This window comes from Plectrocnemia conspersa, unplaced genomic scaffold (genome assembly GCF_051122295.1).
Source record: "Plectrocnemia conspersa isolate PC_06_02 unplaced genomic scaffold, ASM5112229v1 ptg000014l, whole genome shotgun sequence".
In the NCBI taxonomy this organism is placed as follows: Eukaryota; Metazoa; Arthropoda; class Insecta; order Trichoptera; family Polycentropodidae; genus Plectrocnemia; species Plectrocnemia conspersa.
Window position 1 is genome coordinate 23,726,477 of NW_028277178.1, and position 19,279 is coordinate 23,745,755.

The window sequence follows — 19,279 nt, forward strand, 5'->3', positions numbered from 1 at the left end:
ATTTAAGCTTAGATTTAATCTATATATAGTCGCACACCTGCGATGGTCATCCATTTTTTTAACGATCCAAGTCACCGTGGGCTATCCAAATTCGCCATTGATATATTGGAGATCGTTTAACGGCAATGGGTTTCGAACAATGGCCTCTTGATCTATTCATATCGAAGGCATTACGCCTGCTACGACTAAAAGTATTAATTACCCCCGAGGGACTGATTAACTCTCGTCGTTTTGTTCGGCATGATTGACGATCCCTGATTTATCACGTTCAAGGACCAACGTAAATGTTAAGCGTTTCTATAGATGAGGTCAAACGCAAATGACCTCACATTCGGAATGTGTCCTTACGCGCTAGTAACGCGTCTTGAGAGATAACAACGCTCACTACTTGAACGTTGATTGATTTTCTTGTGCTTAGAAAGTGTAAAGTTTTCGTCGATATTTATTGAGAAAGCGCCCGAAGCTCAACAGTAAAACGCACGATATTTAGAAATTTATTAATATACTCAAAGGCAATATGCTAATACGGCATTATAACGATTTAATATATTCACGCATAATGGCCGGTTATGGTTTTAAAACTAATCATTATTATCTACCGTGTTTTTGGATACGCTCAAGAGATAATTGCGCCTAATAAATTACGTTTATGTGCGCGTTGTATTATTTTATTGATTTAAATACGATTTATTACGTTAAGATTGACATAATCGAACTTTATGACCGCCAATTTAAAACAATGAAAGACTATATATTTTTTATGTTTCAATTGCATAAATAAAAATCCCAAGCTGACAACATCTCTGTTTTAAATTATGTACCAAAAAATTCAGGGTATGCCAAGTTATTAATTAAAGGATCTCCTGTGAGATTAAATAACGCACTAACTTCATACGCTTCGTTATAATTTAATCCGTTGACCGTGAAGAATTATTGTATAATGAAATTAAATTTCGGATGCTCCAATGCGTCTCCTTTATCACAGTTGAATGGAAGCACGAGTCGACTTTCTATTTCATAATGGAAGCTCAGATTCGTTATCTTATTTTTTTGACGTGGAATTTATCGAACGGCGCGTAAAGTATCGAATTTCAACGCTATCTTTCTCAAATGTTAAAAGCGTATGACATGTCCATTTTTCTATCAAAAACGTTTAGTATATCTACTCAGAAATTATAAAAAAAAGACTGTAACATTTTTTGATTAATAATCATAATTTAAATATTTTAAAATTATAATTTATTTCAAATAATTAGAGTTATAGTTATGATCAAAACATAATATGAAAATTCTATTTAATAATTGTCAAGGATAACTTTTTAACTTTGAAATAATTTCAGTTAAAAAGTTATCTTTGACAATTTTTTAACGATCGAATTCATTAATATTAATATTGTCTCCAAAAAAAGCTTATTTTTTTTCAATCTGACGATTATTGTTATTCAGAAATCATGGCTTTTAAAAAGACTGAAATTTCTAATATTCATAGGTAATATGTGTGTGGCCAGCTATTAGTTGGCCACACACATACGAATCTGTCCGCCAACATTATTACCGTTGAAAATGTATTTTTTGAATTTTTTTGAATAAAAGACATCATATATTGTAAACTAAATTCGTGTGTTGAAAATAATTTTAAACCGTATAATTGATTATTGTTGTGACGTCAATCACCATTAGTTATTCTTCTAGTACTTCAGAATCACCAAAAAGCACGTAAACTGATTTCCGAGTTCGGACAGTTTGCGTTTGAGGCGAACCTTGGACAGATCTGTCCGGGTGTTCAGCGGACAGATCCGTGCGTGTGTGCTTAGCTGTTCTGCCGTTGAGAATATTCACTCGCTTTCCGTTGATGTTGGCTTAATTTTAAGCAAAAATTTAGATTATTTTTTATATTGTAAGTCCGTTCTCCGATTGGATGCAAAATCTTTAATTCATCTCGTCGACTATATTTATTATTTTTACCGTAGAAATATTCTGGTGGTTTATTAGTTGTTTCTTCTTCGATTGTCAACGTCATAGTATTCTCTTCATTAATTATTTCAGTATCCAATCTCGAATTGATAAAATTAAAAAAAAGTCGCCCTGATAAATTTTTTGGGAGCAATTTCGAAAATAGTTTTCATTAGCAATATAGTCGAGCTTTTGTAAAAAATGTATTGAACTTATGAGCTTCTCGATACTCTATTTTATTTTCATTTTTGATTTAAGCTCTACTAACTAGTTTTAAAGTAATGCTAATCTCAGACAATATTTCAGTATTTTTAAAAGACACAAAAGCACAGATTCCTAAATGGTAATAATAAATCTTACTAAAGAAACTGGAAAGTTTTCAATTATATGCTTTTGAATAAACTACTAAAATACTAATTTCGTAGATTAGACTTATATAATTTTGCATGTAAACATGTTTTATATTTAATATACAAAGCAAATTAATACGTGTATGTACCTATCTCTGACTTATTTTTATAATTATCCAATTTATTAAGAATTATTTAATATATAAAGTTTTTTTTTAATTAATTCAGTGCAAAAATTACACTACATAAGTGTATTTAATTCGTTTTAAGGGATTCAAAAATTTAAGGAATCATGAATAATGCTCAATTAAACTAAGAACAAGACGAAGATTCCACTGGGTACCTTCCAACGTGTTTTTCTCTTTTTCTTGTTATTAACCACGGGACGAAGAAAAAATAGTTTATTGTCAAAAGACAAATTATGAAATAAAATAGGGAAAAAATCTTTTTCAAATAACTTAAATGTCTTAAATTGCATTTTTTTGACTTAAATGTCTTAAATTGCATTTCAGTTTAAGTAGTTATTTATTATAGAATTTCAGTTCAAGTAGTTATATATTTAACACTTAACTTACGTGGAACAAATATATTACATTTTCACTTAAAATATGTAAAATAATAAGCAGCAACATATTAAGCAAACACATTTACAAATACGTAACATGGTACCTTTAATGATGTCATATTATACGGTTTCTTTAAATATAAAAGTGATTTATAACATTGAAAATCTTTATTGAAATGCTTACATAAAAAGATTTTCACATCTTAAACCTTCTCAATTATTGCTATAATGATATGGAAATAAAATACATTTATCAAATCCTAACTACTCTATTTTTTTAAAATCAACTTGAATTTTCTTATATCGAAGTTGTAATGTGCTTATATTTAAAGAATAATATTTTTTATGTATACGTTTTACTGCATTAAATTGGAACATATCTTCTTAAATCTCTTAAATTAATAGCATAATTTAAAGCAGCATGGTATGGTTCTTTTTTACATCTTTTTAAATTTTTCAAAGACGTCGTTTGATAGAACTATGACCAATTTATATAAATCTTGGCTTCTGAAAGTCAATTTCAATAAGATTTTTGAACTAGTTTTGCAACACAAGCAATAAAAATACATGTTTTGAATTCCAACTAAAGTTATATTTTGTATTTAAAAATACATGATATTTTTTGTATATATTGCTTATATAATATTTTCGGAATAGATGTTAACCGAATTATTAGCTTTAAGAAATGTTGATTAAACATGTTGTGAAATATTGATTACTTAATTACCTGTCCCAAGACCTCTAATCCAAGGGCGCAATGATCCATGACAGACCCTCCGGCCCGAGGCTTTTCCCAGGTGCTAAGGTCCGCAGCCACCGTCCGATGGAGCTGATAGTGTCTGGGAAGAGCCACGAGACCAGAAACAATAGTGTGGGAACGTGCTACGGAGCGTGTCCGAGTTACGTATACTACATGTACGCGACTTACATATCTTATCTGGTGGTTGGCTGGGGGTTACTTGAACTTCTTAATTTTTATTCCATTCGAGTGGCGCCCCATGTGAACCGACACACTTGCCTGAACACTGGCGCAGGTGTCGACAACGCTTCCATTATCATAATACGCAGAAAAAGAAAAGATCTGTCTCTGATCAGCGTGATTCAAAATTAAATTAAGAAGCTCTTATTGAACAAAATGGATTTAGATGATATTTTGTTATGTAAGGTTAAGAAATCAAAGCAGTGTTATATGATCCTATATTCAGCAATTCTATATGAATGACCAAAAGAGGATTATCTATTTAATACGAGCTATATCAAGGAAAACTGCTTCACTAGATATACTCTTGTTAATACTGAGATAAGCTCAGGGCCACCGAGAGCGAACATGGGCCCTGGGAAAACAATGATTTCGGGCCTCATGACTTTAAACAATTTTAACATCGTAATATAATTTCTTGAATAAATAATAAAAGGTACGAATTAATCTTTGCGATATATCTTCTAAAATCATATTTTATGTGAAATTAGGCATTAAAAAATATTAAAAATATCTACTCATAATATTTACATGATTTTGCTGCTCAGTGTGAATTTCCAGTCCAAGTCAAAAGCAATTAAATCATGCCAACGAGGTGAAAACAGTTTCCTTTCTTTTCTTGTACATATGAATAAAAAGGGCTGAAGGAACTTATACCGAAAATACATCAATCAGTACATACATCTCAAACAACTGTAATTTTGTTCAGATTCATTATTTGAGATCGGTTTTTACATTTTTTATACATATATCCTTGCTATGATTTTTCCAGAGTCGGCCCCTCAAGGAGAATGGGCCCCGGAATTTGTCCTTCCCCCTCTCGACAGGCCTGTCTACAATGTTATCAAACGTTTTGGGCGGTATAAATATAAATTTCACTATTAATTGCTCCCCACCATGGATGTCCATGTTCAAAATGTAATTGCGTAACGCAGTGGCCTACCGTCCATCACAAATTAATTGTTACGTTTATAATTACACGCCTCGGCACCGGCCACCATACGATAAGTAATAGCCAGCATTGCCATAAACAGTTTATTCAAATCTCTCCTATCTGTTGGAGATTATCGAATCCCGATGAAGATTTATGGTATGTAGTACCGATTCGGCGAAGCAGTTTTGATAAGTTCGCCATTTACGTAAATGTCAGTGCGTGTTGCGTGTTTGTATACGTGTGTGCATATATTTATTTTAAACGCGTTTCAGGCCTACGTATTGCCCTTATACGACCCGCACAAATGTTGCAATAATTCCATTAACAATATGTATTTTTTTAATGGGACATTGCAAAGCGAATCCCACGTATTAGCCGCCGGAAGTGACTCCTTAAATTTTACCTAACGCGAAGATCTCCCAGTCGATATTGTCTGCAGCTTGATTTCGTTTCGAATCAAATTTTAAGAAATAATGTATGTGAACGTTTACTTTACACTACTCGCACACAGCATTTTCAATCGTAAAAGGTTTATGAATATTGTTCGCGTTCAATGGCAATAAAGTGTTTGCGGTCTGTGAATGAAGTCGCGTGGGAAACTCACTTCCGTCCATCCGTACTTTTATGATTTTTTCGACCGCTGAACCATTTCCATAGCTCACTTTCGCGTTTAAATAATAAAAATGTTGACCACTTTATGCGACGCCAGTGCCATTTTCGTCTGCTTGTATTTCAAATATAATTAAGATGGAAAAGCCTAATTGACGTTTTGGATAAAGCCTTAATTTTGAATAGCCATATTTTCAACCTACGGTAATATCTGTGATCAAGTTGAAGTCTACTAAATTTGTATAGTTGTATAACTAAAATTTATGGAAATAATATTATTTAAAAGGTTTTGCTGGTTTGATGGTAAACCGTTAAAGAGCGGTATGTTTAAATTTAATAAATTCATATTGAAAAAAAATGAGCCAATAAACTGAATAATCGTTACTAACACTTGTGCTAATTATTAAAAAAATGTTATTCTATAAACAATTAGCTTCATTTTAACATATGCCTGCCTGATGTGGAGTAACAGCAGGGATACTATTTTTTTCTGAATTGCAAGTTATTCAAAATAAAGCTATAGAAATAATATATAATACACATGTTTATACTAATATTATAAATTTAAATACAAGCACATATGGCTAAAGACAAGATTACAAAGGTTTTAGATCTTTAGTAAAATAATCTCAAATTATCACTTAATTTTTTATTTTTTTTTTATATTTTGTATTTCAGATTTTTTCCCTAAATAATAACACTTTATTTTAAATTATTATTATTTTATCAAATTAGAGTTAGTAACAAATTGTTAATATGAAAATTGGTATATACTAGTAATATTGCATAGTATGTTTGTAAAATAATTTATTAAAAAAATACGCTATTGGTCAGAAGTTTTTAACAGCGAAGACAATAAAGATAGAGCTAGGAACCAGTTTATTTATATTATTTTTTATATATGTACCTAGTTTTCTTAGATTTATTTTAATTATTAAAAATTTAATTTCATACAGATTTTATACTTGAGAAATATTCGATATTCGAAGAGTCTCTGATGTTAAATAATTGAAATTTCTATTAATATTCCATTTAAACGCTATTTATATTTCCCACATTTATATATCTAAGCATCTAATATTGAAATTAATATTTTTTGAGATTTTTATCAATATTTTTTTTAATAATTTTGCATGAAAATATTAATTATCTTAAATTTTAAAAGCATTGTGACTTGCTATTTTACGGATTTCTAGACATATTCTTAATACTCGAATACGCACAGAAATAATAGCTGTGACTTGTTAAAATAAGTAGATTTTTTAATTAGTTAATAAAGGTTGAAGTAGACTTTTTACAACTAATTTGTCTACATTTACATTTCCAAATTGCTTTTATTTTAATTTTAGTAATAAAGCTTTTATTTATTAAAGTGAAATCCGATTTTGATATTTTTTAAGAATCTTGATTTTTTAATTATCTTTTCAAGAAATTGATTAAAACAGCCTTAAAGAAAACGGTTCTTAAACTTTTATTTTTATTAATAATTTAAACTGTACTAATCCAATAAAATAGTTGATTGATTTTTTTTTTTTTAATATTTTACACATTTTTACACTACATGGTAGATTTAAACGGTAAAAACTTCATTTTAAATAGTATGAAGAATAATTATATAAATTGTAAATTCAGTATGAATAAATTTGTTTACATTTTAAATTATAAAAAATAATTTCGAGAATAGTTAAGTTACATTTTTTTGATTTTGTAATAATATTATATATTTTTTTTAATATGTTAATTAATTTTACAGACATACTATTATAATAAACAATATATGCTTCTGATTTAAAACTATAATCGTCTTAAAATTTTTGTTATTTGTTACAATATAATAATATAAAAATTATACGCTTGTAGTTAAAATTTAAGTGAAAAAACTAAATCCTTGAAACTGTGTATTAGATGCTGATTTAATTATATTTACATTAAAATGTTCTAAACCAATATGTGCTTATATTTAAATCAACTAATAATATGCAGTCTTAAATATATTATTTTATCACAACCGGTTTATGTGATTATATAATCTTTATTTTGCCATGTATTTGTTTATAAATTTGCCTTAAGCTGGCGTGAATGAACTGTGCATTTTATTAAATGTATAAAATATACAATTTATTATGTAAAACATAAATAAAAGCAAAAAGTCGTACACCATCTGTCGACAAAGCGTTCAACTGCCGAGCGCTAGGTTTGTGTCTTTGCTGAGCGTTTATATCTATTCGCCCGGTAAAATTTTTGTGTTCGCCGAATCGTATCTGTTATAGGTACTATAAATTTAACATTAATTTCAGATCGCACTTAATAAATCATACACATGTATTTAATTACAATATAATTTATTTCGTAATGCTTTTTCGAGGTCATCGTCATTTTTGATTCGTGCTCGTATTGAAAACACACGCCGTGACCTTTTATAACCCGTTCCATCACTTGTGAACTATGCTCGATTACTGCACACGGCATTGTGCCTTTTAACAACAATAATCTTCTTCTAAATTGTAATATATAACCCATTGTAAACGTTTCGGAATTCACTTCTTAGAGCGACTTTCTCACCTTAATGCACACCACAATACACGGGGCCTATCGAATAAATATTTTTTCATATACCATAATCAAGAAACATCAATCAGAATCACGGCTGCGTTGTTGGTTTTTCTTTCTGCCTTTTGCTTCATTGTTTGTTTATCGACGTTTTCGGTCATAGGACGATAAAACATTTAACTGCGGCTTAAACGGATTTTCATAGACGGATGCGCACAGTCACGGTAATTTACTGTTTAATTGAAAGACTAGATTTACGATGAAGTATCAGCGCGTGCTATGATGTATTTTTTAATGTGTAATTGTACGCTCGATTAGTTCATACAAGTGTAAAATTTTGGCCAATTTTCGATTTACACACAGAAGTTTTTTCATGTCGATGTGAGTTTATTTATCGACGGATGGCACGAGAGCTTATTCTGGCTATATATAGAATTTAATATCTATCGGCTTGGACACCATCTTGTTCTTCAAGTTCAAGAAACCCGTTTTGCCCGGAGCGAGCGCGCTCCTTGTCAGCATCAAGGCTCCAGCGCCACCCGAACATACGTTATAAACTACGCATCTCAAACTCTTAGTCCTTTTTAAGCTTTGAATATGTTATATTTAATATTATTATTTAACAGCCAATTCTTAGATTAAAACCTTAAGCTGATATATTAACCGCATAATTTATTTAATATAAATTTGATATAAATGGACTTCAATGTAAATTTGGGGGGAAACTTAGTCATTGTTTTAAAAAGCATACATATGCTTATAAATTAACATGTATATGATATAGTAATATTACATGTATTGGTGTATGTACAAACATATTAAATCATACAAAATAATTTATGTTGTTGTAAACAAAGCGCATTTAATGTCGACTTTTAGTTACAAAATCATATTTATTCTAATAAATCTGCTTGATTTTTACTAATTGTTTCAGATACAGAAAACTCTTTAGTTGAAGCATGATATTTATATCATAAATATAATTTTTTTAAGCTTTCTCATATAAACCATTCTTGCTCTGCAAAATAAATATCATTTTCTACATGAAATATTATTTGTTATGTCATTGTCTTCTATAGAGTAATAAATATTTTTATTGCTTCCAACTAGTGTTTCATCTCAAGAAATTCTCGTGAAAAATGCAAACTAATGAATTTATATGTTAATTTTTATTTGCTTTATAACCGCTGCAATTTTCAAAACAAATATTAATTGTAAATCTGTTATATTCACAGCTGCTTTCATAAAAGTGAGATGAGTCTTAGATTAACACATCAAAAACATTGTTTACTAATATAAGTTTTATGACTGACTAGTAATTACAAATAGCAAATAATTGGTTTCGACTTCCTTAAACGTTTGCCGACTAAATGAAATCAATATTTTCATGCTACTGCTATATAAGTCATTCACGATGTCTTTAATTTTAAGATTCGATGCGAAAAATCATGTTGTGGAATGTTAATTAAACATGCATTAACTATTTTAGTCAGAATTATAAATTTGGAATAAATTAATGTAATGTTTATGTACTCGTATGTGTTAATAAATGTTTTACGCGTTCATTTATATCTTAATTATTAACTACATTAAAATTTACATTCATAAATCGATGTAAATTAAATCAATAGAAATTCTTTTCATATATAATGTAATAATATAAATACATACCGTATATATTCAATATATTTTTAGTCTAAATTTCTGAAAAATTCTCAACAAATTTGTATATGTTTCTCATTTCTCATATCATAAAGATAAACACTACTGCCAACATTTCATATATCAGTTCTAAAATTATATTTGCTTGATATTATTGTACTAATTGATTTATTGGAAACATAGAATAGTCTAGATTTTTTGTTATAAAATAGTAAAAGAGATTTATATGATAATTCTTTATAATACACACTAAATTTAGTTGGTGTTTTTAGTGGAAAAATAATATAATTTGATCTTGTTTTGAATTCCAAAATTAGTGATAATTACTTTTGTTACTTTTGTGTATATTTTTTAATACACATTTTCTAACTGCAGATGTTTTTAATGCTTTTACTATAATTGATTATTTATGGTCATCTTACTTTCAATATCAGAGTGATAAACCATCTTTAGCAAATATTTTAATTATTATATAATGTTATTTATACATACTTGCTTAAATATATTTAGAGCCGAGACAACGAATCTAAAATGTTATAACAAAGTTGATACAGCACGATTATATTATTAACACATTACAATAAAAAAAATATATATATATTTTTTTCCCCGAGGATTTTTGTAAGAAACTGGTGGATCTATATTTAAAAAATTTTAGCAATACAAAACTAAATTTATAAAAAATATCTATGCATATGTATATGAATTCTTAATTTTTACAATAATTGTCGCTCTCCGTCTAATTTATGACGCTTTAATTATATATTTTATTATTATATCTAATATTAAAAAAACACTATATCTTATGTTAAGAAAAAATATGCATGAAAAAATACTTATTTTTTGAGAGGCTGTATCTGAAAACTTGTTTTACTGACTTTGCAATAACCCCCACGACCCGAATCTCCAATTCAATACGGGTCAGTTTGGCTTGTGTGGTTAAATTTTAGCTATAAACATAACATATTTTTTACTGACCGGTCAGATTGGTTTAAAACATTTGTATGCACATTTACTGTTGTCGCAGTATTTTGTTTTATTTATTGTGTCGTTAGATATCTTTCATATGCAAAAAGCGCAAACAACTTATTTTTAAAATTAGTATAAAATATGGGCGTAGACGTTTATCAAAAATATTATTAAGTGCTCTCAAAAAATATCAAATCTCGGCGCTACCACCGAAAATAAACATTGTCCTATGTAAATAATACGTATTATCGAGCAACAGGTGTTCGTTTGTGCGCGTGCCTTATATTACCACATATCCTAGTAAATATTATGAAAAGTGTCGTAAAAATAATATTTTGTTTTGTGTAACGTTTACCTAAAATTTTAGAATATGCTATAATCACGTCCATAGTTTAAATACGAACCCAAAAGTGGACATATTCAGAGACCCTTCAATTTGGATGCACCCACCGTGAAACGCCAATCGAACTATATAATTATTTTGCTATACGCTTGAACAAATGATACATGTATAGTTAAATCGTACATCCACATATTCAATAAGTTAAACGTGTATGTATATCAAAAACAGTACAAATTGTTTTTTTTAAATAATAATACTAAACCGCAGAAGATCGCTTCTGGTAACCATTATTTTTTGTTAATATTATTTAATGGTGAACTCATTGTAATTGGTGTGCTTCTTGTGAGAAAGGACATACGCGCATTATGTAAAATTATTAATTTGATTGTCTTTTTTGAGGAGTTCCCTCGGTCTGAAACGGCGATGCAGTTCGGTCAATCCTGTTTCGGTCTGATGCTCTCCCCCTCGCTCTTCCTCTTCCAATTTAAACAAAAGCACCTGAGCTAGTCACACTGTCTATCCAACATTTTGGTACCTCAATTTTTTTTATGGGGGAGAGTACTACGCTACGAAAACGTTGCCCGCTAAAGGCGGTGCGTGAAAGTTAAATCATAATACATATTATGATACAAAAAGAGCAATTTGTAAACTGGAAGCTTTGAGCGGAAAATGAAAACGATTGATGTTAGAGGAAAAAGCGAAATGGAAAAGAATTTATAAGGTTATATAGATGCTCTTATAAATTATTTTCTTAGACAAATTTAAGTAGTTATTTTTTGATGAAATTAATATATAATAAAATTAAATTTTTAATTTGTTTAATAACACATAAATAAGCCAATTGTAATGTGTGTTTCTATAAGGGTTATACCACAAAGTTTTTGTATGTATTATATATTGAAACATAAGTTTTTATTATCTCAGCCTAAGTAAGCATTTTAAATAAACGCGTGTAACTTTTTATTTAACTTTTAAGTCATAAAAATATCATTTTCATCTTAATTATGCCCCAAAGATATTAAATTGGTTCAATTTAGAACTATTCCAGAGAATGTCTGAGAATTATTCCTCACATTTTTTAATAAATCTGTAATAAATAATGAATTTTATTTTATTTTTAATCGCATCTTCACTAATTGATATGAAAAACATTATAGACTATTTTTTCTTTGTAACAAGATGCAGGAACATCCATTCATTTGTAGCTCAAATTTAAATCCACGTGTCTTTTCATCGAAGGGAGGAAGAAAAACCAGGACATTTTTATAATGCACAGATTTCACTGTTCTGTCGATACAGTGGATACCTTCCATTTCGGAACATAAAAAGCACCCCCAGATCATTTGATCCTCTGGATTTCGAAAAGTTGCCTAGAGACATTTTTAACCGCATCTTTTGCAACATTGATAACAAACTTAGTGCACCCCATCTGTCCTACATAAATTTATTTTATTCTCATCAGAGAGTATAACTCTTATTCAATGCAAATCAGTCTAAATTTTGTGTCGATTGACTCATTAAATCCGTATTAGAATCATTTCTTTAGTCAATAACGTTTTTTGGCAGGTATACAACTGTATTCATTCCCTTCTTTTAGCCACATTTTTATCAATTTTTCGCAAATATATGTAATATGTTTTAATCAGATTTATAAAAAAAATTAATTGATTCAGTAAATATCTCGTTAATTAGCTTGATCCGCTATCTTGTTTCAAAACTCCGATAAATAACATTATTGCGAGGTCAAACATGCTTTATATTATATTTATCAACCAAAAAAATATATTACATAGATTTTGTTATTTAATACCACAAAAAATTAGTAGATAAACGATTGTAAATATGTTTTAATCAAAATCTGACGATGTAAAATGTTCGATACCCAAAGCTCGTCGATTGAAAAGCTCAGTACCTTTAGCCCTTTGCACGCACCGCCCTTGGAAAATCGTGAGCGGCCAACCGGCACACAAAATGGCGGCCATCGAAGCTTCCTTCGGCTGCCGCTAGAGAGCCGCAATAACGACACAATCGCCACCGAGCGGACATTGTGCGCACCGCGTCTAACGTTGCCATACTAAAAAGTGGGAAAACTCAATGAAAAACTGATTTTTCTCCCGGCCGGAAGTGACCAAAGTGTACAAACAACGACATGGAGCCGATTTGACGACGAAAACGAACACGAAACGAAAATGAGTAAAGGGAAAACTCCAAAACAAGAAAACAGCGCGCTCTTCCAAACCTGCAAGGTTCGTACAATAATAATAAACAATTGTTTTATTTTATAAAAAATATGTTTTTTGTTTTTTGAGAGACAAATGAATATTAAATATAATATACGTTAAATCAGAATTGTATTTTATATTACTTTAATGCTCATATCGTAAAATATTAAAAAAAAATTTTTAGTTATTGTTTCGTATCTTCTAGTACTATATGAATATTGCATAAAATAGTAAAAAGATATTATAGTAGTTTTTCGAAAAGGTCAGATTTAACTCTTGGCGGTATACGGTTTTCTAATGAGCGTCTCTCTCCGAGAGGCATCGGCCAGCGAAGCCTTGTTTTTTATCTTCTCTTTCGTTCACCTTTGCTCGATATGCGTAGAGTGAGAAAGCTGCATCTTGAACTTTGTGTGTGTTGAGAAAAAATCCAATCTGAATTGGCGGTAAAACGATTTTTTTATCGCCATCTCATAATATATTTATCCTCAATCATTAAAGTTAATTAAAATTTTGATAATAAACAATATATTGTAAGGTTAACATTTTTTTAATTGATTGTAAATAACACTGTAAAAATAAACACAATAAAATAATTATATAAATTTTGCAAGATTCTACTAATGCTTTATATTTTATGTATTACTATTTTTTTAAAATAAGCATAAATGATATTTTAGACAAATAAAAATATATTTTTATTAGCTGTAAATTATTTTATAGCATACTTTTAATTCAAATAAAATTACTTTTTGCACTGTTTAAAATAATTAGGTATATTTCTGTAACGAAATGTTTTTACAGTTATGTTATTAATAAATATTAACTTGTCCAGTAAGTCTCTGCGCTTTTTTTTCTTACATTTTCAAAAATTATTTCGGTGTTTGTATGTAATAGTTGTCGTATCAGTGCTGCTATTTAGTAATGGGATATTTTCAACCCTAAATCAACAATGGCAATAAAGATAAAATAATCTTAGTTAAGCTATATTACGATTAATGAGATTTAACTTGGTCATAATGCGACAATATCAGCTTAAAACATATGTAATGCAATGGGCAGGGATGCCATTAAATTTATAAAGTGTAAAATATGGTTCTAAAAAAATATTTCGGGAGTATAGGGGTTCTAAGTGACGATATTAGGGCTTCAGACTTGCATCAGATATAAAAAAATTGATTTACAAGTAGAGAATTTAGTAAAAGTATTACATTTTTAACTCATTTAACCCGCATTTAATAAAACGCAAAGACTTATAGGACAACCTGATAGATGTTTAAGCTTGAAATAGTTCTTTTTCATAAACGAATTTTACTTTTTTAATTAAATTTGATCGAACACTACGGCAGGTTTTGTGTCATGAAAAAATGTTATGTATGATTTATTTGCAATAAAATCTTAAGATTTCTTTGAGTTATTCAAAGATTCTGCATTGCTTTTTATATTTGTAACATGAAACTATTTATTTGTTTTTATACCGAAATTTACATACAATTTATTGATGAATTATTGTAGAAATTAAACATAAAATAGCTACTATAAATGTATTTTTTACCACTGAAATAGGTTTTTGTAGTAGGTTTTTGGGTCTCCCGTCCAAATAGCACCAAGAAATAGCGCAACTCATATGTAAAAAAATTGAAACAGAAAAACATTTAAAACTAACTGTAGCTGTAGGATGAACTTATTATTAAAATATCTAGATATTTTGGAGCAAAGCTGCAGTCACTAATACATTATTACATAATATTTATATATGTATGTTACAGTGAATGTGTATTGTCAATGAAGTGATATTTTCACTAACGTTTCAGTAAAATTATATATACGAATACATTTTAACTAGCATATTTTTCTATTAGCGAAAAAATATTGCCATATCTAGGCAGATCTCGTTTTTAATACTTTATCTAATGTAGTATTTACCACGTTTCTATTTATTTTATATGATTATAATTTAAAAAAATATTTTGTTCCACTGAATTATTGTGAATTCATAAAAAATATATTGGTGGATCGCGATGAATTTTTATAGAGAAAAGCTCCGGTGTAAAACAATGTGAAAATTTAATGCCTCTGTAAAAAACATATTTGCTCATAAAGTAAACTGACGTTTATATTTTTTATTTAAGTGACAAGCAATCTTGTGAACCCTTACAATAATGATTCATGATATCATATTCAGAGATATCACCATTTAAAAAACGTTTAATTTTTACCACACCCTTATATATAAAAGTAATATAATATAAATTTTATATACACTAGTATCTAATCAATGAATCATAGTTTTAATTGCATACAACAAAATTAAAAATAGTTTGCAAATTCACGTTTTAAAGCAAAATTTTTCATTTTCATTTCATTCAGCTCGTCCTGCTGCAGCACGTCCCACATAATTATGTATACGATTGCCGTCATAGGAAAGGGACAATTATGTATCTGTTACTGATTCGCAATTATCAACATTCCATGGCACACTGGTCCAGGCAATCTGATCTAGAGCGACGATGTAAAGTTGCGTGCGCGTTGTTGCACAAACGATCGAAGCATCCGCATCTAATTATAATATCCATTGATCGAATCTCCTGAAACTGCGGCTTCCGAAGTACCATCGCAACTTCCGAGCGTGTTCAGAGATCCGAACAATGCATTTCGCTCATGTCAGATAACGGCAGGAGGTTTTCACCATCGACGATGGGAAAAGTGTGAGTTTTCATTAGGAGTGGATAACGATCCAAAAAAGATCTATGAGTGGGTGTATTATATTCGTTTCCGCACGCGTGTTAAGCATCGCCCATTACCGTTTGCCCTTTGGGCCATAATTGTATGTTGGCTTCCGGAGGGAATTAATTTTATTTGCTTTAAAGCGTATAAATGATTTATAATCACAGTTTTAACATAGACACCGCCTTGTTTATGACTTATTTTATTTTACATATGCAGTTGCTATATAATGTGTAAGTAATTGCGCTATAAACAGTTCGTTACGATGTGATTAATGTTATCTAAGTAAACACCTTTTATTGCGGGTTTTCGATACACTCGCGCGTTGATATCTCCTACATACTATATAAACACTTCTCAACTTAACCAGACAGTTTAAGAGTATTAAGAATAAAATAAATTTTAAATATTTTGGATGTGATATTATTGGAATTATTTTATCGATTTGGTTTTAGAAAATATTTGTATTTAGCTTTGTGAAATTCAAGTGAAAAATTATTTTCTTGAAAATAAAGCTTTTATTTTTTACTAAAATTGTTCGTAATTAAAAGATAAAAAGCTTGCTAAACTGTGTTTTATTGGATCATATATAATATTTTAGAGATTACATAATTTTCAAATAAAGTAAGTATTGTCTCTCTAAAATTATACTTATATACTTGTGAGTTGTTAAATAATACTTTTACCTAAAAATATATATTTTGCAATCCAAACATAATACAAATAAAATATATATTTGTATTGTTTAAATATAAATATATTGTATTGTATTTTCTTTTCATAAACAATGGTGAATTTCTTCATTATTGTAACCCCATGTTTGCTTCGAAAAGACGAATAATGATTGATGCTTTCGCGACAGGTGCCGTTGATATATGACGCACTTTACACGCATATATTTGCCCTTTTTGTATAACGAGACACCTGTTAATTTAGTGGGGATAAAAATGTCAGCCCTTGAGCGAGGGGCCGCATCTGTACTACGCCAAACAATATAACACGCACACTTTTGTATGTTATAAATAGAATTGCGCCACGTGGCGCTCTCGAATGTTTAATAATTTAATAGCGACATATGCGCCTTTTTAATGTGTTTTTAATTTTTGTTACAGGTGCTATGGCATCTAGACATATTCAGGAGGAGCTTCCGCGAGCTTTCGGGACATGCGTGTATGGGGAACGCGTGCATTTTTTGCGCTCTCAAAGTAAGTGATATTTTACGCCTCTTTATTAATAATTTACGCGTGTGTGCTATCGTATATTATAAAGTTAATGGTTTGAAAATGACACATATCCATAAGGGCGACCCACGGTCTGTCTCAAAAAATATATGTATGTATATATTATAATACAAGAGCGTTGAACACCTACAAATATATTGATATACAATCAAAATCACTTATGTTCATCTTCATGTTTTTATTCAAATATAAATAACGGTTAAAAGTTTATATAATATATTGATCTTAAAGCAATGTATTTCATTTCTAGAAGCATTGTAGTTTACGTTCAATATATTTGCCATTGATTCATACAGTTCGCTTACAAAGTATAGTGTCATAGCGGCGCCAATATTAAATGCCTTTGTTCGTATCTTTTAGGCGTGAATCTGTCTCTATTATTCTTTATCTTGATGTACATCTTTGTCTTAGAACACAATGGAAATATTTGACATCCTATATTCTGGCGTCACGAAAATTTGTCAGATAAGCGTTATCTAAAGCTCAATATTTGTGTATAAACATAGCTTTTTTCATAGAAAGCCACGAGCACATACAAAATAATCTTGTCAGTCCACTGAAGGCTTATCAAAGCTGACCTTATTGATCGAGGCTGTAAATTCCACGCATAGTATCCCACTTTAACCGTGCGTGTGCTACAAAAAAAAAATACGATATGTGAAAGGCAAAAAACGTATTTCGCGCGAAATTGCGCCCATACGTAAAAAATATCTAGCCCGGGGCGCAATTGTCGAGTCGCGCTTTTTGCTCCTCGATCGACGAAACCTGTTTTGCATGTGGTACGAGACTAAACTCGCGGAAAATTTAACCAATCGCGAGTTGAGAGCGAGTTCGTGGAACCCGTGGCCTCGCTCGCGATTGGCCAGAGATCGGAGGCTGCGCGGGATAAACTGCGGCCTCTTAACTCTAGAGTAGACCCTCAAACTTTTCCGCAAAAGCTCCGACACCCAAAGCACGACACCGTTAATTAATTAATTATATAAAAATACTTTATGGGATGCTTAAATAAAATAATAGAGGCGTATCTCTCGAACTGAAACGGGGACCTCTTACGCATTTAAATTTACGTATAATTTAATAACTTCTATAAATGTATGATTTAGTTTGTTTTATATTAAATTGAATGTATTTTTTTGGTGTAGAACTGTTGAATTCACGCTTAATTTCCTATTTCTTTCACTTTCATGGACTGTACGCCTCTCACTTATCTGTTGGTTTGGAAAACCGGTTCCTTAGCGAGGTCTTGTTTGGGCGCTTACTATAGCCAACTGTTCCGTTTGTATCTATGACGCCTTATTTGAGTTGATCAACCCTTAGTACCATAAAAAACTACGTGTCTACTACAACTATCAATCTTTTACGGTTCTCACTTTTTTACTACTTTTTTGTTGTGACTAACTCTCTAAATGCACAAATACTTTTTATAAACGCTTGTAAATACGGAAAATTGTGTGTGAAATGTGAATCTAATAAGAATACGTTTATTTATTGTAAATTGTTTTTACAGAAATTTGTATTAACATAATACAAATATTTAGATGTGTGTTATGAATTGTAATTTTTTTTCGGTATTCCGACTTCCGAAGGCAATAAAATCAAAACATAAACTTGGACATTTTGTGTAATGTTAACTGGTAAACGTTTTGTAATAACCGTTTGAATATTACAGAACGAATTTCCATAAAATTATATTGTAACTATCGGATAACTCAAAATTAAACTGTATTGTAAAATACAATACATAATTACAGCACGAATGTTTTTTTTTATTTCACTATAATACCAGTAGAATATTTTGTTAGATTTCTGATTACTTTTAGTTCTTAAATATTCGCTTTATAAGCTATTCGAATATCGAATAGTAATAATGCATAATATTGTTATGATTCATTATTCGATAAAATATAGTTATGAAGAATCGAAAAATACAGTTTCATAAATCAAATACAGATTATTTTTTTTTTTTTTGAAAAAAGTACAAAGTATCATTTTAATTCTTGTTGCAAAAAATACAAATTTAGTTTCTGTTGATGTGAGCTTTATTGTCAGCAATGTTTGCAGCAAATATTGTATAAATCGGTGTGCTTAAAAATATTAAACAGACTTATTTTCAATAATTTAAAATAAATAGAAATGTTACTATGAGCCATTGAGAAAGTACACAGATACATAATAATA

At 29.7% G+C, this 19,279-nt stretch overlaps 1 protein-coding gene across 3 annotated transcripts in view; it reads left to right on the top strand.

Annotated features, from left to right (window-relative positions):
- ec (ubiquitin specific peptidase echinus) overlaps positions 1–19,279 on the top strand; it is a 91,867-nt gene that overhangs the window by 38,220 nt on the left and 34,368 nt on the right. For 2 of the 3 annotated variants that reach the window (XM_088204397.1, XM_088204398.1), the window contains exon 3: positions 16,973–17,065. In XM_088204397.1, coding sequence (XP_088060523.1) covers positions 16,973–17,065 — 93 coding nt within the window. Of the gene's footprint in view, positions 1–12,938; positions 13,161–16,972; positions 17,066–19,279 lie in introns of those variants that run through there. The other variant, XM_088204399.1, reaches the window with a different exon arrangement.